The sequence below is a fragment of the Piliocolobus tephrosceles genome, chromosome 6, assembly GCF_002776525.5.
Source record: "Piliocolobus tephrosceles isolate RC106 chromosome 6, ASM277652v3, whole genome shotgun sequence".
NCBI lineage: Eukaryota > Metazoa > Chordata > Mammalia > Primates > Cercopithecidae > Piliocolobus > Piliocolobus tephrosceles.
The window spans coordinates 113,388,625-113,411,150 of record NC_045439.1 but is presented as its reverse complement, the minus strand read 5'-3'; the positions used below and the strand labels follow the sequence as shown (position 1 = coordinate 113,411,150).

The following is a 22,526-nucleotide window of genomic DNA, read 5'->3' as shown; positions in this document are numbered from 1 at the left end:
ATTTTGTAGGCTAGGGAGAGGGAGTCTTGCCTCAGAGAAAATAGTATTATAATGATCTGTAACATTGCCTATTGCTTATATCAGTAAGTATCCATGCCAGTGACCCTCAAACTTTGGAGTACATCATAATCACCTGGAGAACATTTTAAAATACAAATTTCTGACCCCATTCTCAGCATGTTTTATTCAATAGGGGAAGACCGAGGATTTGCATTTCTAACAAGTTCCCAGGTGATGATGATAATGCTGGTCCTGGGACCACTCTTTGAGAACCACTGATCTATGCCATTGCTGTCAGTACCCATTAGGAAAAAAAAGAAAAAAAAGAAAAAAAAAAAAAAAGCTCAAATTTCTATGAGCATTGTTCATTGAACTAGGGGGTGATGACTGTTTTATATCATAACTGAATTAACTTAATAGGGAAAGTTACAAACGCTGATTTATTTTAGAATAAATAATTATTGAGATAAAACTGTCATTTCTCTTCTCAGTCTGGTGGGTGATAATGCATTCCTTTGTTTCTTACAAAAATGTGTATGTGGTCAATTATTTGTAAAACAAAAACTGGAAACTAAAAAGTGTAAGCTATGTTAAATACTCTATAATGTCTCAAATACTTATTGGAATCAATAGTAGATTATGAAGTTTTTTTCTGTAAAAGTAAGGCTTAATAAGATGCATTTTATAGGATTGTTATGAAGTTTAAAACAGAGTATGTACAGAATGCTTAACAGTGTCTGACAGTAGCAGATAATCAAGAAATATTGTTTCATTTTCATTTCTTTAACCATTTCAACACCATTAATTATTAGTATTATTATTATTTTTTGACACAAAGTCTCACTCTGTTGCCCAGACTGGGGTGCAGTGGCCCAAGCTCAGCTCACTGCAACCTCCGCCTTCTGGGTTAAAGCCATTCTTCTCCCTTGGCCTCCCTGGTAGCTGGAATTATAGGCACGTGCCACCACGCCTAGCTAATTTTGTGTTTTATTTTATTTTATTTATTTATTTTCTTGAGACAGAGTTTCATTCTTCTTGCCCGTGCTGGAGTGCAATGGCGCCATCTCGGTTCACTGCAACCTCTGCCTCCCGGTTCAAGCAATTCTCCTGCCTCAGCCTCCCAACTAGCTGGGATTGCAGGCACATGCAACCATGCCCAGTTAATTTTTGCATTTTTAGTAGAGATGGGGTTTCATCATGTTGGCTAGGCTGGTCTCGAACTCCTGACTTCAGGTGATCCATCCTCCTTGGCCTCCTAAAGTGCTAGGATTACAGGTGTGAGCCACCGTGCCCGGACCCATTAAATTCTTTATGATGATATTTTTACAAATATATTTGGTACTGAAAAGTGAGAGAAATAGGAGAGGGGAAGTTAAAAATTTTATTAAATGTTAGATTATGTTTCATTATGCATTGCAATAATTGGAATTGGGGATTTTTTTTAATTTATTTTTTACAACAAAAGATTAGATAATAGGAACAATGCCTTCAATACAGACTAGGCATGCTAGTTTAGACTATTATTAAAAATTCAAAATTTTGTTGATTCTATAGCCAAATCCATGTAATACTACCAATAATAACTTTTCCATGGAAGTATGTTTGCATGTCAGAGACTGTGCTAAACACTTTATATTGCTTACCTTGTTTCATCTTTATAATAACCCTGTTAGGTATGTTTTCTGACTTTGACGCATATTTGTTCATTGGTATCTCCTCTTACCTCTAATGAAAGCTTTGATGAACAGGGGCTTTGTTTTATACCCTGCTGTAGCCCTGCTGCTTAAAAGAATATTTGGCAGCCAGGTGTGGTGGCTCGCGCCTATAATTCCAACACTTTGGGAGGCTGAGGCAGGTGGATCATGAGGTCAAAAGATCAAGATGACCATCCGGGCCAACATGGTGAAACCCTGTCTTTACTAAAAATACAAAGATTAGCCAGGCATGGGGGTGCCAGCTACTCTGGAGGCTACTCTGTAATCCCAGCTACTCTTTAATCCCAGCTACTCTGGAGGCTGAGGCAGGAGAATCACCTGAACCAGGGAGGCAGAGGTTGTAGTGAGCTGAAATCGTGCCACTGCACTCTAGCCTGCGCAACACAGTGAGACTCCATCTCCAAAAAATAAAAATAAATATATACTTGGCAAATAGTAGGTGCTTAAGGAGAGTTTGTCAAAATAAATTCATGCATCAATGAAAGACAGTCTTGAAGTTAAGCAATTTGCCCCAAGATCCTGGCCAGTATTAAAATCCAGGAGCTCTCACTCAAGTTTTCCCTGTCCTGACCCTTCACATGCCCTGTAGAAGATGAACTTTTCTCAACTATTGAAAAAATATCTGAGGCATTTGTATTACTTTCTTTGCAGCTTTCAAATGCTAAGAATAGTGTATGTAATATCAAAATGTTCTTTGAAAGAAACCTGTAGTTTAGGTAAAAATTCAGAATAAACTCAGGGTGAAGGTAAGAGCATCTTTTATAGAGAAGACTGCAGGAAACGAGTTACTCTGAGGCCTGTCTTTGTGTAAAACTGAACTGAAAATGGTAAGACATCTGGTATCACCAACAGGTTCTCTCTTTCCCAAACTGTTAAGTGCCTGCAGTCTCTCCTTCAATGAAGGGCGTGGTTGAGGCTTGGTTGAAGCCATTTCTCTAAATCCCACAAAGTATAAACATGATGATGGGATAAACTTGATCCTTGTTATCCCTCCCTCGTATTATGAATATAGGCTAAAGGAACAATAGACGACCATAGTATTATTGATGTGCACATTTGCCTGAATTTAAGTTTTAAATCATAAATCAAACGAAAATCATACCTCATAATACAAAATTTCTTATTATACTAGAATTCTTAGAAATCTGTCATCTTCTTCCTTTTAACAAAAGGAAAAATGTTGCCACATTTTACTCCTATATTCCTTCCCCTTTGTCTTCATTGAAAATCAGAAGCATCTTTATCTGCTTACTGGTGAATACTTTCAAATTTGGTTATTTCAAATAAACACTGTTGAACTTAATCCTCATAAGCTTCAGTGAAGAGTTACTTCTAATATTTTCATTTCAGATTAAGTGGATTTCTATTTGTTTCTTAATTTTCAGTGGATTTTTGAATTGAACTGTCTTGTTCTACAATAATAGAACTTTTGATTTTTATCTGGCCATATCACTCTGTAATATGTACTTCATTTCCCACCTCATTTCAGCCATTTGTGGCCATGTAACTAGATTTTGCCCAATCAGATGTGAGAGCAGTACACGTCATGCCCAAAACATGTTCTGAAGGGCAGTGTCCACGCCCTTCTCTCCCTCCCTCCTGGTAACTCTGTCCTGCGATGTGGATGTGGTAGGTGATCATCTTCAACTGTGTGGATTAGCCCAACATCCCTGACATGGTGGAACAACAAGAGAGAAGAAACCCAGGCTCCTGAACCATCTACTTTTAAATGTTAACATGAGAGAGAAACAAACTCTGTCTTATATAAGCAACTATTAATTTGGGTTTGTGTTACACAAAGCTAAGGTAGCTTCATGTACAGTATATTTTCCTTCTACATTGTTTAATATACCTTTTTAGAAAAAAGTAAAAAATAAGGAAATCATAATAAACCAAGATCTTTAGCAACAATGAAATCTCCAAGTGCAAATACTTTATATCACTTTTCAAAATCAAACAAAATAAGATTGCTGGGCATGGTGGCTCATGCCTGTAATCCCAGCACTTTGGGAGGCTGAGGTGGGTGGATCACCTGAGGTCGGGAGTTCGAGACCAGCTTGGCCAACATGGTGAAACCCTGTCTCTACTAAAAATGCAAAAAATTAGCTGGGAGTGTTTGCATGTGCCTGCAATACCGGCTACTTGGGAGGCTGAAGCGGGAAAATTGCTTGAACCCGGGAGGTGGAGGCTGCAGTGAACCCAAGATCACTCCACTGCACTGTGGCCTGGGTGATAGAGCGAGATTCCAACAACAACAAAAAAAGGATTGACAAAACTTTGGTTTAGATGTTTTCCCTCATATATAATAAGTTGTGATTCTCAGTGAATCCTCTTCAAGTTTATAGTTTTTATTGGCCATAACCACACAAGTGACTTTTTTTGGAGGGATCATTTATCAGTCAAAATAAGTAGAATTAAAAGTTTTGTTAGTGTATTAGCTTTGTGCAAAGGTACACAGATAAAATTTCTATACACATCCTTTCTTGATCCCTCCAGACACAGAGACTCAAAAGTTGTCTCTATAAATAAAGAAGCATATTCTTCTAAAACTTTCCATTATGCATATATCTGACAGGGTATAATTTTGGGGCAAGATTATATTCATTTCTATGTTAGCTGATTAATTCTCCAGTGGTTTATCACCTGTTTGAAATATATCCTTGATTTGGTTTTGAGTCACTGGTGATAGATAGTGACCTAACTTCAAAAGGTTGCCTCACCCTATTTGGTCTGTACCCTGAGCAGCTGTCCAGGGTACTTAAATAAAATTAATTGTTGGAAATACTTAAGTTACAGATCTTTTTCCTTATACTTTTGAGCAAGTGAAGATGCTTTGCACAATAATTCAGTTTGTTTTCCTATTTTGAACAAGAACTTGAAATCCTCCTGCCTTAGAATAGTGATAAACAAAGAAATTATTTGTAGTTGCCTGTGGAAACCATGTTAGAAAGATCACGTTTTGAAAACAGTGTTGTGATGTGTTGTTTATGATATAGAGATGATATGGTAAAAGATTATGTATATATGTTATAAATTTAGAGGACATTGACTCCCTCTGACCCCCAGTGCAAAAATTTCTCTTCTGAATACCTAGAAGATAGTCTTCTTGTCTGCTAAAATATGTGCCAGGTAAGGGAGGATCTACTTTTTCAGAGGTGGCCCTCTTCACATTCTGAATGATGGAAAATTTACTTCTGATATGTAACTTAATCTAGCTCCTTATATATTTCATCTTTCCAGCCTTCTGGAATATCATTCTCACTTATACGTTCTCATAGTTTTCTCAGAGAATAGAGAAAAAATGAAGTTCCAGACCTGAGATCTTCAACATTAAGTAACTGAGTTCCTTTGATCAAAACAGTACTCACTTCCTGGATGATAATAGTATAAGGAAACAAAGTACCTATTTCGAGTTCTACATAAAATAGAAATCCTAATAAAGAAGATGTGGTACATATACACAATGGAGTACTATTCATCCATAAAAAGGAATGAGAGCCTGTCATTTGCAATAACATGGATGGAGCTGGTGGTCATTATGTTAAGTGAAGGCACAGAAAGACAAAGTTGGCATATTCTCATTTATTTGTGGGAGCTGAAAAAAATAAAACAAGTCAACTCACGGAGATAGAGAGTAGAATGATACTTACCAGAGGCTGGGAAGGGCAGTGGGGTGAGGGGGAAGTGGGGATGGTTAGTGGGTACAAAGATATAGTTAGATAGAACGAATAAGACCTAGTTTTTGATAGTACAACAGAGTGACTATAGTCAACAATAATTTATTTTACATTTAAAAATAACTAAAAGAGTATAACTGGATTGTTTGTAACACAAAGAAAGGATAAATGCTTGAGGTGATGGATACCCCATTTACCCTAATTTGATTATTATGCATTGTATGCCTGAATCAAAATATCTCATGTACCCCATAAATAGATACACCTACTATACCCACAGAAATAAAAACTAGAAGAAAAGAAATTCTAAGTACAACATTGGTAATAACCCATTCATAATTTGATAGTAGAGCAATATAGAATTGTAAAGTACATTTTCACTCTTTTAAAAAATAAAAAAAAGAGAATTTTAATTTTTTAATTTATTAATAACAACTTGAGAATTGCATAATATTAAGGCATCAATTTTTAGAGTGTGGGCTGAAGACCCTTTTGGGGTGCTTATGAGGGCAACACTATCTTATAATAAAACTAAGACATTATTTTCCCTCTTCACTATAGACAAAAATTTAGCCAGCCATGGTGGTGTATACCTGTAGTCCTAGCTAATCAGGAGGCTGAGATGAAAGGATTGCTTGAGCCCAGGAGTTCCAGGCTACAGTGAGCTATGATTTTGCCACTGCACTCCAGCCTAGGTGGCAGAGTAAGACCCTGTCTCAAAAAAAAAAAATCATGCATGAACAAAAAAATCTATAGATCAATGGATTTTAATGGCCACAGTTATGAATATGTTATTACTATGATTTCAGATTCCACATTTTAACTAACTTTCAAGAAGCTACTACTTGTTGAGTTTTGGTGTAATAGCAAAGAATACCCATAATTATATGAAAAAGTGATTATATTTGAACTTAACTCTTTTCTAAGTCCATATCTATGTGAGGCTGGATTTTCTTCATGCACAATCAAAACAACATAGCATTATAAGAGATTGAATACAGAAGAGATATCTGTCTTCTACTAAGCCAGATATTAAAGAGAACCGATAATATAAAACAGTATCACAGTTCTATTTTTTGTTTGAGGATAAAAAAATTAAAAAAATGTTATGCTGTGTAATGAGTTTATCATTGTTATTTTTAAATGAAATAATAAGTTTATAGGTTTTACATTTGAATACAGTAAATATTCATATATGTGATATATATAATCCGAATCTCTTTCAGTGGCTCAAAAATATTAAAGGGGACTTGAGACAAAAATGTTTGTGAATCATTGCACTATCTAGTAGCAAACTACTAGAACCAACATTTAGGACTCTTATATTCACAGGAAAACAGCAAATCAGTTCTCTAGAAATTAGAAATATTTCAATCCCAACATCACATCCACTATCATGAGAAAATAAGCAAAAGAAACTTAAAAGATTGTTGTTTAAAGACAAATTTGCCTTTTAAATATGTTAAGAGTAGTTATTTTGCATTTAAATCAAAGTTCATTTACAGTTATATTGATTTGCACATGCTTTGGAATTATGTGTGCCACAATGTGTAAATATTTTAACTAAAATCCTCATTGGATTTCTAGTGCAATGTAATACTTTAGTGAAATATTTCAATTATCCTTACCCTCATTGATGTAGTAATACTTTAGTAATACTTTAGTGAAATATTTCAATTATCCTTACCCTCATTGATTCAAAAAGATTTGGAATAAAATCCAAATATTCTTAATTCCAATAATAACCAATATAGAATCTGATATTCAAATTGTATTTACACTTTGTGAAGCTATTTTATTTTATGCCTCTGCACTTCTTGTATATGATTGATGCCAGAAGATTACCAACTTTTGTAAAAAGCAAAACTTCAAGCCTCTAGAAAAGTGCTCCTGACTTCATGGAACACGTGCAATCCTTTTACATGGCATCCTTCTTGACTTTGATGAAAAAGTTAGTCACTCACAATTTTAGGTATATTGTTGTAAGTTTAGAAGAAATAATTGTTTAGACTTGCCAACCTTCATAAACAGAACATGTAAATATTTTATAACTTGTCTGAGTAATCACTAAGACCTTTTCCATCACCATGAAAAAAACTTGGAAGAGAACTTAGATGTTGGTCTTCTGGGAATGATTACTTTACATTGAGTAATGAACATGCGTTAGGCACACACTAAGTACTTTATGTACTTTACATCAGTTAATGCCTACAATAATCCTTTAAGATCTATATTATTAGTTTTTTTCTTTCTTTCTTTCTTTTCTTCTTCTTGTTTTTTTTTTTTTTTTTTTTTTTTTCTGAGATGGAGCCTCACTCTCTTACCCAGCCGGGGGTGCAGTGGTGCGATCTTGGCTCACTGCAACCCCCGCCTCCCGGGTTCTAGCGATTCTCCTGCCTCAACCTCCTGAGTAGTGGGATTACAGGCACCCGCCACCACACCCAGCAAATTTTTTTAAGTAAAGATGGGGTTTCACCATGTTGGCGAGGCTGGTCTCGAACTCGTGACCTCAGGTGATCCACGTGCCTCAGCCTCCCAAAGTGCTGGGATTATAGGTGTGAGCCACCATGCCCGGCCTATACTAGTTTTACAAAGTAAGGAACTGAGGCTTGGAGAAAGTAAACAAATTGCTTGAAGTCACTTAGCTGGTAAATGGTAGACTCACCTTCAACTCAGAGAACATAATTCATACCCTGTGCTCTTGACCATGTTTGATTACTCTTCTCATCTGGCTTGGCTCCCAATCCCCATGCCAGTTTTGTGCATTTTACATAAATCTATTGTTGCCCTTATGATATTTTGCTGCAATTTATTTATTTACTATCTACCTCTTCTAATAAACTATTGGCTCACTAAAGGAGGAAACTGTGTCTGAATTCCCACCACACAGGACACATCTTTTTTTGCTGGATTGAATTAATACCCGGTTGCAGACCCAAAGAGAGCTTAAATAATATGCCTTTGACTACTCAGTCAGTGTGTGTAGCAAAGTTGGGATCTTCTGTCATAAACACTCTAGGTCAGTGGTTCTCAAATGTGGCGCCTGGGCCAACTGCATCAGCATCACCTAGAAACTTGTTAGAAATGCAAATTATTGGTCTCACTCCAGATTTACAGAATAAGATTTTGTAGAGGTAAGGCCCAGAAGTTTGTGTTTTAAAAAACCCTTCTTATAATTCTGATGCTCCCTAAAGTCAGAATCATCTCTCGAGGGTGAAGGAACATAACAGTTTAATAAAAACAGAAAGGTTTACTGAGCATGCAGCTTAATAAATCCATTTGTTTGATTTGCTGTATTATTAAGCTTATGCAATATTATATCTTATTGAAAATGAAAAATTCATCTCAGAACTCTAATGTTTTTATTTTGAAAAAAATTCAATCCAAAGCAATTAGCTATTCCGTTAGTCAATCAGGCATTGAATTAATAATTTTATAATCAATAAGAAAACTCAGTGAAGAAAAGAGTCTAATGGCTACATGGGTATGCCTACCTGGAAGAACCAAGTCAAGTAGAAACTCAAGTTCCGGTTAGCACTGTGTATAATTTCCAGTGAAACAAAAACTAGCCATGACCTGCAGATCTGTGGTACGGGTACCAAGTTATGTTTTAGTAGTTCCATTGAAGTTCTAATTACGCTGACAGTAATAGAAGCAGCAAACTACTAGAACCAACATTTAGGACTCTTATATTCACAGGAAAACAGCAAATCAGTTCTCTAGAAATTAGAAATATTTCAATCCCAACATCACATCCACTATCATGAGAAAATAAGCAAAAGAAACTTAAAAGATTGTTGTTTAAAGACAAATTTGCCTTTTAAATATGTTAAGAGTAGTTATTTTGCATTTAAATCAAAGTTCATTTACAGTTATATTGATTTGCACATGCTTTGGAATTATGTGTGCCACAATGTGTAAATATTTTAACTAAAATCCTCATTGGATTTCTGAAACCCTTCCCCACTAACACCAATTTTTCTAAACAGTGTTTCCTCTCCTACTGCCTGCTACTGAGTTTAAAAGCTAAAAGACTCTTCTAACTATACCTCTTCTTTTTCTAGGTATGTATTTATAAAGTCCTCTGAGAATTAGTTTAGCATAATAGCCCGAGATATTTCAGTTTGATATATGTAGTACTAATATGAAAAAATCCTCAGAACTCTTTTTATATATTATATATGGATATACATATATAATAAAAATTTATTAGCCATTATCTCTTAATTCCTTAGTTTCTCTTCTGGAATACCAGCAATGATTATATTACTAAGTTTATGGTTGTTTTCTTCCCCTGACATTATTGTTTTGCTTTTGAATGTACTAAGGACATATTAATAGAATGGCAAATTTAGCAGTAAGAGCTAGAATTCCATTTGGATTGAGGAGCAAAGATGGAAAATTGGTTAAATCAAAGATTTAAGCCCTCTACAGAAATGTAAAAATCTTCTTTGCAAGATATGATGGAGGCACTGTGTAATACTAGTTCATGGCTTTTCCTGTAATAAAGACAACTCTCAGGTTGTTGGAAATTATGAGAGTTTCTTTATAGAAAAAAAAAAAAAAAAACCCTTTTTGCAGCATAATCACTTCAGTAAAAACATCTAACATTTCCAAGGAAAGCATTTTTTACTTTATATACTACCTACAGTATTTTTATTCTACTTAGGTTGTTTTGCTTTACCTTATCCTGATCTCTGTATACATTTTTTTCTTGTTAAATATTTGACCAAATTGAAGCAAAAATTAGATACATTCAGGCTTTGTAGGCTTCTCTCTCCTACCTGCCATTGGCACCTTCTGACAGGAAATAGTGAAAATTCAAAGTCAAACAATTTAAGTACATGGAAATGAAATTTCAGAGAATAGATATTTGTATTGTATGAATAAAAGGCACAGTTGTACACTGACAAGGATAAAGATGTAAATATGTAACTGTGTATCTATATGTCATATGCATGTATTTGGGGTTAAAACATCATATAATCATTTTTCCAAGTCTCTACATGCACTGAAATTTAGATGTGGCAGGGGTATAAAATGAGAGAGTATACAGGTTAGTGCTAACTGGAGTCCTTTTGGTTGGGTGAATGCCAAAGCAACTTTCAAAATGTTTCAAAACAGCTGCTAGCATGTAAAGATTTTAACTGAAGGAGCAGAGTAATGAAATCTGAATTACTAATGAGAGAATAAACTTATATTTTGCTTAAGGTCCTTAATGAACATAGAGATAAGCAGATCCAATAAGGAATTTGTCTCTCATGCACTCAAACCGACCTTCTGAAACTATACATGTAAGGATAAAATACTGAAACAGACTTAACAAATGCATTGTAAGGGAACCTACTGTGCAAATCTTCTTTGAGTATTTTGTGTATTCCTGTTTTAGAAAACAAAGTTTCTGGAGGGCAGGAGCCACCATATTAATTATCGTAAAGATGGGTAATTGAAAGCTTGGAACTTTGAAGTTGAATGTGCTCATTAAACTATTTTGATAACAAAGCATAATTGAAAAGGCTTCAGTTTATGTAGTTTTAAATGTCCAACAACAAACCTCACATTTTCTTTCCATTGGGACAATTTTGCCCTTTGGGCTTCCAAGAAAAAATTGCCCTCCAAAAGTGACAGGAAACAGGGTGATACATTTTCAAGCCAAAGATTTTGTAAAATAAGTAGTGAATAAAATGTAATTGCTGGCCTCTTCTAGTCATAAAATTGGTATTGAAACAAAGAAGAGCAGTAATATTCTTTGTAAATATAACTCGTTGACTTTGCAGAAAGACTTTAAAAGGGAAACTAATCTTCTAAAAGTTTTGCACTTCTGGTCACAGAGGGCTTTTCCCTCCTTTGACTCACTTGGCACATTGAAGCTGCCTCTGGATACACAGGATCGAGGTGGAATACTGCATTACATTCCTGGAGTACACATGGATCCAGGAGCCACTTGCTGGAAGCCTCCATCAACTGGTTGGCCTAGACATCTGTGGCAGGCACAGCACCACCCCACAATGGGCCAACAATTAAAAGCTATTTTATAGAAAGGCACCGCCTGCATCGGGGTTCATTTTTAGCCTCATTCATGAGTCATTTACATACTAGACTTCCTTTGGCCTACAATACCGCCGGCCTTGACCAATGCAGTCACAGAAAGAAACTTTTCCCAATCCCTAAAACATTCCTGACCGCTCTCGAATTGGCATAAACTCCCATTTCTCGCTCTGAGAAAGCCTGCGCAGAGCCAAGGAGTGGTATTTGTGATCTTTTCATAGCCCGAGAGGTAGGGAGGAGAGCGCGCTGAGATCCAAGTCAACCTGCGACGCCCAGCGCTGTGCACTTCGCGTGGGATGAGGACTCACTTCTGTGATCAAATCTTTTCCACCAGCCCGGCCTCCGCCCCCATGCCCACAGTCCCGGCCCAGAGACCTTGCGGTTTGGCCTCTGCACAATAAGTATCCCCGAAATGAATGCCGATAAGCTAGAAAATGATTTCTTCTCGAGAAGGAGGGAGTCAGGACCTCGGTTAGGTCTTCAACAAATTCGTGGGATCCCTCACACAAGGCACAGATGCTCATTACGATTCTTTTTACGTGCAACACGTGGGGGACGAAGCAGTTTCATATCTCCTGGTATTATCTGCCGTCCAAAGCATTTTCTTTGAAAGGAAAATGGAAACGCAGCTGCGCCGTGGGCCCGGCCAGCGAGAGCTGGGGCTCCCTCCCTCTGTTTCCCAGCGGCTGCCGGGCGCAGGAGGCGCCTCCGGAAACTGACTTGGGTTAGGGGAGTTCAGAGGTTGCCCCGGCAGGCGCGGGACGCCGCCAGGGCAAAGGCTCGCCTTTGTGCGGGTTGGCTGTTTCCCGAGAGCCATCAGGGTGGGAGGGGACGCCCGGGTCTGCGGCAAGGGCAGGAGTCTGGCCCCTACACCGTGTGCGGGGACGCTGGGCTGGGCGGCCTGTGTCACTCTCCGCCTTGGCAACTTCTGGCCAATCCGCCCTGCCCCTCTGTGTCCCGGCGTGCCGGCTGCGCCCTAGGCTCAAAGGGTTAAGCAGGTGCCTCTCCGGGCGAGGCGCTATTGGCCGAGGGCTGGGGCGGTGCGGCCGCGGTCACCACGCTAAGCCGATCCCAACTTGGGTTCCTGCGGAAGGCAAGGCGGCCACTCGTCCCCTGGCTGCGGCTGTGGGGCCCGGGCCTTGACGTGCAGGGAGTGGGAAGGAGAAAGGACAAGAAGGGGCAGGCACCAGCCGCACCAGCAAAGGGGGCGACGGTGGCGCGCGCAAGATGAGGGGAGCTGGAGCCCTTCATCCCCAAGGAGACTGCGCCCACCGCCCGCAACTCCACTCCCGGCTCCTGAGCCGGAAGAAAGAGGAGGAAGTGGGACAACGGGGGTCCTGGGCAGGGGGTGGGGGAAACGATCAACTCCTACCGCCCCCACCCACTAGCCGAGTGAAAAGGAATGCAAGTCGTCACTTAAAAAGGCTCGCCCAAACCGCAGGCATGCCTCCTCACCCCTTAAAGAAACATTGATGTAATAGTGTGGAGAAGTAACTGAGAGACGCGAGGAAATAAATGCACGTGTTTTCTCTTTTTGTTTCCCTGGTGGTTGGAATTTGCAGAGTTCGTCTCAGTGGTGGCTGCTAATTTATTCGTTTCATCGGTCGAAAGGGGCGTATAGAGGTGGGTCATCGGGGCACAACCGGATCCCTGTAGCCGGACCTACAGTCCTCACCTCACAAGTTTGTCCAGGACCCACCCGTCCGCCCACCAGCAGCGGGAAGAGCCCATTCTTACAAGGAGAACAAACTCTCCATCGCACAAAAGCGGCTTCTTTTTTTCTCTCCGTCTTTGCACACCATCCCTCCTCGATAAGTATCAAGTTCTTGAGGAGCCCAACTTGCGCTTGGCAGCCCTCGCGCTGCCTGATGTGCATGAGACGGGCAGAGTGGGGTTCCGGACAGGAAGGGAGGCTCTACGCCCCCATTCCTGCACACGCGGGCTGGCTTCCAGGTTGCTGGAAGCCGCGGGAGGCGCGAGCTTGCCTGGATGGTGGTTATTTCTCTAGAGAAAGGAGGGGAGAGAGAGCGCGCCTGAGTCTTGCACTTTGGGTCGGAAGTGCGCGGCGTGTGTGTGTGTGGGTGTGTGTGTAGAGGGGGTCGGGAAAGAAACGCACCCTCCACTGCCGGTCATTCCCTTGCACGGGCCAAGTCCTCGCCAAGCCTCCCGGTGCATCCTTCCTCCGCCACCCCCTCCCCTTCTTCCCTCAGCTGGGCTCGCGCGGCGCAGCCGGAGCAGCCAGTGAAAGCAACATCCTGGAAAGAGGGGGGAGCACCGCCGCCCCCCAAAAGGGAAAAAAGGCCCCACCCTGACACGTTTTGCTGTTTGCAAGTCCCTCGCACGCCCCCCGCACCTCCTCCTCGCGCTCGCGGCACCCCCCCCCCCACCCCAGCCCGCTGCGCGCACATCAAAGCGTCTCTCCGCCGCGCACAGTGGCCGCGGCTCACTAATGGGATTGCAGGCTGGTGCCTGGCTCCGCTGCTGCCGCTGCCGCTGCTCGCGCTGCTGCTGCTGCCGCCGCCCGAGCCCGAACCCCCGCCAGCCCGTGCCCAGAGCCGCCGCGCCCGGGGGCCGAAGCCGCGGCGATGATCCGAATCTTTCCGGATTTCAGCGTGCAGGTGACGGCCGCGGCGGCCGGCGGGGCGGCCGCGGGGGTGCCGGCCGGCGCGGGCATGGGGAGGGCCGGCGCCGCGGCCAACGGCACCCCGCAGAACGTCCAGGGCATCACCTCCTACCAGCAGCGGTGAGTAGTCCCGCCTGGACTGGGATAGTGCCCCCGCCCCGGGGTGCTTGGGTGGGACTCACTTTGCCTCCTGTTTTGTGTCTTACAACACACATGCACATTGCCAGGGCTCACTTTGCCTGCCCCTCGTTCTACAGATGAGGAAGAAAAACACACTTCACTTTGGTGGATTGAAAAGCACTCCAGTGCGCTGGCGAAGTGAAATCATCCTTTGCCCTTTGCCTGGCCCCCAAATCCAGAGCCTCAGCCCCGAGTAGCCGAGGAGTTGCAGCGAAGTCTGAGACGCCGCACAAGGTGCTTTTGCAAAGTTTAGGATCCTCATCCCTTTCCAGTGGAATTTTCTCAATGCCCCAGCCGGATGCGGACCCGCGCAGACAGACAGCTAGGGGGGCAATTGATCACTGGAGGCTGATTGATCATTTGTTTCCAAACAGAATAGGAACGATTTTCACGTGTAGCTGTAGACTTGGAATTCTACATAACAGTGTTATCATGTCACCTGTTACTACAGGGAAATACAGCATGAAATCCGAGTCTCCTCGGCGCTGTTAAGTATTCATCTTAAACGCATTATAATGCAAATGCCTAAGATTCAGGAATACAAGTTAGGAAGCAAATTTTACAAAGTCAGGGTAGATGGTGAGAAGGAAGTTTTAAAGTATTGTTTGTATTTCTCTTAAAAGTATTTATAGATTTTCTTAAAAATTATGTATTTGACATTGAAATAGTAATTTGATTCAATTAGGAAAGAAAGGGAAAGCAATTTACCACCACCAACAGCTTTAGAACCCTGAAGTTTTTCCTGAGGACAACTTTTGATGTTCCAAGATTTTACTGAAAATGTAATCCACGAAAATGCGCTGAGAAAAACTAACAATGTACTATGAAAGGTAAACTCCCCATTTGTGGGGCTTGGTTTTATAAAAGATGGAAGAAAAAAGAGCACATGAAAGTGTGAGATTAAATATTTGTGTTTCCCAGATTGCACACGATTAAACATCTGAGAGATTTGCCAATGGCATTTAACTTAAAATATACACAATGCATAATTCAAATAACAGTTCCTATTTTTACCTTGTATTTCAAACTTCATTGATTTGAGAATCTTTGATTTGAACCATCAGTATTTAAACTGAAAAGGTTAAGATAATCTATCACTGCCATATTTTGTGCCTTCCAACCAATGGCCCAGTGACCAGAGCAGATTTTGCATAACACATTGAGTGTTTTCCAAGTTGATGCCCAGTATTCCAAATATTCTGTAGAAGACTTCATTATATGCTCTGTGTACTGGCTGAAGTTTCTTTCTTTCTTTCTTTTTTTTTTAAGAGTTTGGAAAATAACTCAAAAAGGGGTTATTCCTTGTCAAAGAGATTTTTGATTTAAATTATTTTAGTCTTGTTTTACTTCAGTGATTACAGGAACCTTTAATACAAAAGATCTGGGTCTCTTTCAAACATAAAAGACTAGAAAACAATGAGATTTTTCCTTTTCATGGTTCAGGTATGTTTTTTTTTTTTTTTTTTTTTGGTCACTTATACAACATTTAAATGACAATAGAATCTGGCGGTCACTTTAACTAGGAAGTGCAGGCAATGGTCACAGTAGTATGGTCTGTGAAGTAGGGAGTCAAGGGTCAGAAGTGTCAGATGGTCTTTGGAAGATTTCAGGGACCTCCGGGAACTTGAGCTAACCTGTACCATATAAATTGAGCATAAAGGGGTGGGAGTTTAGGAATTTTCTGCCACCAGGTTTGCTCTGAGTGTTGCTGTTATCCTTTACCATAAAGATCACCTCAGAGACAATTTTCCCTCAAGGCAGGAGCACCAGGGACAGTCCCCTACAGTCTGCCACCTCAACACTGAGAGCTGCATTGGTGCTTTCCACTTTCAACTCTGAATTTGGGTCCCTTATGAAGTCTCTGAATTCCACTGCAGTTCTAAAGACTAAGGCTTTTTTTTTTTTTTTTTTTTTTCCTAGCATCTCTAAACTTTAGCTTTTGGGGTGTATTATTCCCTCCTTCGATTTTTATGTTATATTGACAGAAGAGAAGATGATAGCTGTGAAAAATGTAGACTTCTTTGATTTTGTTACTAAGACATGATGACACCTGTTACTGTCTTTTAGTTAAAATGGGGGGGGGGGGGGCAGAGAGTGAGCCGTGTAGGGCAAGGTCATTGGTAGGTGTTGGAGGTAGGGTCTGAGTCAGGAGTCCCCTGTCCTCTGGCACCTCAACAGGATTGTGGGGTTCTGAGGGACAGACTTAGTTTCCGTTTGGATTTGTTTCCATCTGGATTTGTTTGTTAAGTGAATGGTGACATATCATTTTACCAAAAAATTATTTTTAAGTACTTTTGAGGAGTCCGCCGCGGGAGTGACAGGAGTGGGGGTATTTCAAGCAAAGAGTGGCCTGTTGGGAGACTACAAGCTTCTCTCATTTGTCATCTTGGGGCAGAAACCCCCTAGACTGGGTGTCCTGGAGCCAACACTTTGAACTGGCAACTTTTTCCCTTCTCTGCCAGCCCATGTATATCTTGTCCATAACATGCTCCACTCCAGTTCATTTCTCATTCTCTCCTACCTGTAGAGTGTACTCCAAAGAGAACTTAAAACACCATCATGCAGATTAAACACCTCTACCACGAAAAACATTTATGTGTTCGTTGGAAGTTTCCAACTCCCAGCCCTACTTTACTGGAGTCGTAGAGACCGAATGGAGGACCCCTTTTCAGGTCTTTATTTTTCTTCGTAAGTTTAAAGTCAAATGCAGAACCTCACACAGGACTAATGTTTTCCATCAGGCGCTTTCATGCATTCAAAGTGGAAATGCTTTGGGAGTCCTTTCTACTTGCCTGGTTGACACATGACTGACCCAAGTCTCTGCATAAAAAGCTGTCCACACGCTTCTGATTGGTTTAGTGGAGAAAACGCACTGACCAGGGTCTACCCAGGTAACAGGATTCTAGCGCGGGCCCTGGACTGAGTAGCCAGCCTTTCTCTAGGCCTTGCTGAGCTGTCAAACCGGGGTGTGGCTGGGCTAGATCCCAGAGGGCGCAGTCCGGTCCCAGGTCCCAGGACCCGAGTCGGGAGGGGCTTCCGTATGTGAGTTTAAACGCGCGGGGATTCACCTGTGAACCCTGGGGTCTGCACTCCTGTACGTCCGTGACTGATGCAGATGCTCCGGCTTTGGGAATGCTGCTGAGAGCCCCGGAGCCACAAGGTGCTTGTGCTGTTGCTGCGCCGCCCACGGGGATCTTGGGCCCGCTTGCTTGGGCCAGCGCACCCCCCACCCGCATTGATTTGCGCAGCCCCAAGGAGCTCCCGGGACTGTGTCCTGCCCCAGCTCGCTCCCATGGCCTCCCAGTTCCTTTTGCTGTTTCTTTCTTTCTTCCTGGCTGCAATACTCCAGAGAAGGGAAGTGTTTGAAACTGCAACTGAGTGGCGTTGTTGCGCCGGCAGCCGAGCCTTCCAGTCCCCCAACGAGAGCGAGAGAGAGAGAGAGAGAGAGAGATTGAGAGCGAGAGAGAGGAAGAGAGGAAGAGAAGAGAAGGGGGGGTGTGTGTGTCTGCGTGCGAGAGAGCGCTCTGGAGCAAAGCAGCTGGAAAATGCCCAGAAATACTTTCACAGCGGTCAAGCTGGAACCCCCTGCGTGTCCTCCCCTTCCCTGCTCCTCCCGGCCTAGACCCCGCGCCCCCCGCCGGGAGGGTGTGCGCCCCACCTGCCACCGGGTGGCTCCGGGTGGTAGAAAGGGGTGACGAGGGGGGTGCGAGTGGTGGCGCGGGGGTGAGAACCTGGAGGCGGCGGGGCCCTGGGCCGGGCAGCCCGCGGGACCGCGCGGCCGCCTCCCCCCGCCGCCGCCGCCGCCGCCGCCTCCCCCTCCTCCTCCTCCGCCGCCGCCGCCGCCGGTCGCCTGTCTCCGCGCCGGGCATGCCTCGGGAGCCGGGGCGGCCCGGGCCGCGGGCGCTCTGCGGCGCATGGACGGCGGCGGCGCCCGGCGAGCAGCGGGAGGAGAAGGCGCAGGCGGCGGAGGAGGCGGCGACCCACGGCTGGGAGCACCGGCGGCGCGAGGGGACGACCGGCCGCCGGCGAGGCTCTGGCCCCACTACTTTTCCGTAGCCTCCCCGCCTCAGCAGCACGGCCGCCGCCGCCGCCGCCACGGCCACGGCCCCAGCCCCGGCCGCCGCCCGCCGGGCAGCCCAGAGCGCCGCGCACGGCCGCACTCTCCCGCCACCCCACGCACACGCACACCCCCGCCCGCCCACGCCCCCCACCCGGGAGGGGGGAGAAAGGCAAAAAGTAAGAGAGGAAAAAAAATAGCAGGAAGATGGCGCCCACCAAGCCCAGCTTTCAGCAGGATCCTTCCAGGCGAGAACGGTAACACTTTTCTGTTTATTGAACCTGCCGCCGGGCCGCTGCTCCCGCCGCCGCCGCCGCCGCCGCCTCCGCCGCCGAGGGCCCAGCTCCGCTGCCCGCCCGCCTCCTGGGCCGCGAGCCCGCGGGGACCTCGTCTGGGCGCAGCGCTCGCCCGGGGCCCCGCGCATTGTCCCCGCGGCGGCTGCGGCAGCGAGCGGCTCTGGCGGCGGCCGGGCTCTCTGAGCAGTCGCACCTCCTCGGCTCGGCGAATAGAGTGACTCGCTGACAAAAAAAAAAAAAAGAATAAAAAGAAAAAAAAGAAGAAAGAAACAGAAAAGAGAAACAGAAAAAGAGAAACAAACAGAGATGTGAAGGCGCTGCCGTGTGACGGGAGCAGCAGCGAGGGTGGGGGGCCGGGGATCCCCGGGGCCGCCGCAGGTCCCCTGGCAGCTGCTCTCGAGGAAGGGAATAAGGCTGGGGAGGGGGAGGGAAGGCGGCGAGCAGGGGGAGGAGGCGAGGAGCAGGAGGAGGAGGCCGGGGGCGGGGAGCGCGGAGCTTGCGCCAGGCCCGGAATCTGTCGCGGAGGGGCCGGCTCCGGCTCCGGCTCCGGCTCCGTCTCCGCGCGAGTAGCTAGGCCGGGCCGAGCCCAGAGGAGCGCGGCCGCCGCCTCCCCGCCTCCCGCCTCCCGGGCTGCGCCCTCCGCTCGGCAACTTGTGGGTCTCCCGCTCTGCCCTCCGCTCTCATCTTTCCCTCCTCTCCATACCCCTCCCAAAGGAAAAAGAAAAATAAAGAAGAAAACCCTTAAATCCAAATAAGCAAACAAACAGCGAGATCCAAAATGTGTCAGCAGTTGGAGCATATATGCCCCGTTAGTTACTGTTTGGGGTTCTGTGTTTTAAAAAGTTCCTGGTGAGAATTGCATATCCAGGCAAGGGGCTCAGTGGAGCATGTCTGTTTGAAGTTAGTTAAACTAGTACAGCCACAGGAAAAGGGAGTTTGTGTTCAAAATACCCGTAACTGCCCTACGTGAGTAGCATTGATAGATTTTCAGAGTAACTCAGCACCCCCTCCCCATCACCACCAACGTGGTTTTCCCTCCTGCTGTCCACCCAGCCTACTTTCTTTGGAATCCTATTTACTATTAATTGGCAGCGTTAATGACATTAATTGTATATAGCATATTGGTTTGAGCAAAGTGGATATCTCTTTCTGTCTCCGAAGAGGAAAGGCGCAGTAGGAAGCATGAAATGTTACCCATTGATTCATGAGAAAAACAAATACAGTCAGATATATGCACCCCCACCCGCAGCGGGCGCGTTGATTTTCCTCACAGGCTTAAGTGAACTTGAAGACAAGGAGTGTGCTTAGTTGCAAGATTTAATTATTATAACATAATTTTATTTTTGATGCAACATAATATTTAACCTATAGCTTACATCAGAAGACGATAAGGAGATATTCAGGCATCCATTCATTTAAAAAGCTTATATTGTACTGTTGCTTATTTCTTTCATACAATAGGGAAGGCAGAATTGTCAGGATTAAGGAATACTTTTGTTAAGTAGATACATAATTGACTAATTCTAAACTCGAGATGATTCTGTAAACATCATATATCAGAGAGTAAATCATACAAAATCCAGTTTTTAAAGATGTCAAATGTGTATAGCATTAACTATTGCTCCCAAACTGTAGAAAATCTGATAACTCATATAGCTAAAATGAGCATTTACTTCTTAAGAAGTATCAGTGTTCCATGAAGAATTCACATATTACTTTACTCTTGTAGTAAAAAAAAAAATTCTCAGAGCGTTGTGCAAGGATTTTAAAAATTATTTTTTATCTAACATGAATACTTTTTGAAATCAGAAGTTTGTAATTGGTTTTCCCTCCCCCTTTCCCTCCCTCCCTCCCTCCCTCCCTCCCTCCCTCCCTCCCTCCCTTCCTTCCTTCCTTCCTTCCTCCTTTCTTCCTTCCTCCTTTCCTTCCTACCCTCCCAGTTCTGTTGTTAATAAATGTATTTACTGGGATGGCCCCAGTAATCTCTCTAGCAGAGGCCTATTTGTGTGCCATTTTGGGAATTTCTCTGAGATAAGAATCTCAGAGATAGAATTAATTTCTAGGGGAAACTTCATAGCCTGTGCATGAGTGCTTTCTTTATCACCTGTCTCCATTTGGCATTCGAGGAAGGTAAATCAAAGTGTGCGATTTGTTATTCTGCTCCACTTGAGAGCTGAACTAAATAACACTTGGTCTGAAATTCTGATTGAAGTTGTAGGAGGATATACTGTATTTAATTTAATGCCCTTTAATAGCATCTTCTTGTTCAGCTTGGATGCTGTCATTTTAAAGGTTGGATCTGAGAAGGTTTAACCTGTATGGAGAAGGAGGAGTAATAACAGCGGGGTGCGGGGCAGAAGGAGCACTGTAGAAGATAGGAAGGAAGGAGTTATAAACTAAGCCTTTCAAAAGGCAGTAACCACCAACTTGGCCCCTTATCCAAACAGTTGTTTTATGCCCCAAGGGTTCACTCTGTTATCAGGGTTTTAAATGCTCTTAACACTTTAAGTGTAAACATTACACGTGTAAGTTGATTTGGTTTTGTAATGAGAAATGGGAAATCAGATGGTTTGTTCAGGAGGGGGCTGTTTTTCATACTTACTTGCTTCAAGTAAGTGAATAATTCCACCTTTATTTGCACATTGTGCCTAGAACTTGTTGGTTAATAGTAGTATTTCCCTGTAGCAGTTGAACACAAATATGTTTATAAAAGATGACTTTCTGTGGATGTGTTTTAAATAGTATCCTCCTATTTATTAAAAAAAATGTTTTCCAAATCATTGATTTCACAGAGGCATTTATGGACAGTTTATTCTTTACTGCTTTTCAAATATATTAGTAAGCAGAAACAGAGAAAAATATATCTTTTGAATTGTCTCATTTATTTATGAAATATCTAACCTGTGTATAATAATACAGTACCAAAGTCATTTCCTTATAGTAATGTTTATAATGTAAATTTCAGAAAAATAAGCTCATTCTTGATAATGTCTTTGGTTACTATTTAGTGCTTCTTAAATTTCTCTGAATTGTATATACAGAAAGTGCCTCTTTAGAGCCTGAAAGAACAAGTTGAAAGCCTTGTGTACATTAACTTGTTTGATTTTCTTTAAACTCCAATAGACTGCAAATTATATAGCACTACCACAAAGTTTTTCTACTATGTGGATGTATAACCAAGAAAATTAGACAGAGAGAAGTGTCAAGCATGTGATATGCCCATGCTGATTTGTAAAGCATATCCCAGTAGCACAAGGCTTTTGGTTGAAAAAGTAAAGGTGGTGGAGACTGTTTTTTGGAGGTATTTCTAGCTACAGTATAAGCTTAAATAGGGGTGATAAATGATGATATGCACTGTCTAACACTTGCTTATATATATAAATAGCTCCAAAAGATTGCTTAAATGATAATCGAAAATATGAAATAGGATGGCCTTCATATCACAAGGCCAAGGGTCTACAAATGGAAAAACTGAAATAATGAAATATTTCCAAGGCAACAGACTGTCAACAAGAACTGTAATGCATGGGCATATCATGATCCACCAGAGAGGATATTAGATGGTATAGCTCCAGAGCCAGGAGTTATAATGACCTTTATTATGTAAGACCCTCCCACATTACAACATCTTTTCAGATGTCCAATTTTTGATTTATGAATTGAAAGACATATAACTACTCCACATGCACAATATGCTAATCACTGGATTTGATTCCTTACAGTGAGCAAATGAGCAAACCTGAATTCAACATTATTTGATACCTTTTATTTTGTAAGTTACATGAGGTATTTTCAGCACCTAGTAGTATTATTAGTAAGGTTTTGGTTTCTGTGTCTTTATATAGTCTTAAAAATATGGCTAAAAGTGATGTGTAATTAATATCTCAGCAATGAATTGGTAAGACTTATACTGTACTTCAAATATAATCC

General features: G+C 42.7%; 1 protein-coding gene across 5 annotated transcripts in view; it reads left to right on the top strand.

The window, feature by feature from the left end:
- Window positions 1–14,112: 14,112 nt before the first annotated feature.
- NPAS3 (neuronal PAS domain protein 3) overlaps window positions 14,113–22,526 on the top strand; it is an 865,020-nt gene continuing 856,606 nt past the window's right edge. For 4 of the 5 annotated variants that reach the window (XM_023227274.3, XM_023227273.3, XM_023227272.3 and 1 more), the window contains exon 1: window positions 18,085–18,557. In XM_023227274.3, coding sequence (XP_023083042.1) covers window positions 18,508–18,557 — 50 coding nt within the window. In that variant the 5' untranslated portion in view covers window positions 18,085–18,507. Of the gene's footprint in view, window positions 14,184–18,084; window positions 18,558–22,526 lie in introns of those variants that run through there. The other variant, XM_023227271.2, reaches the window with a different exon arrangement.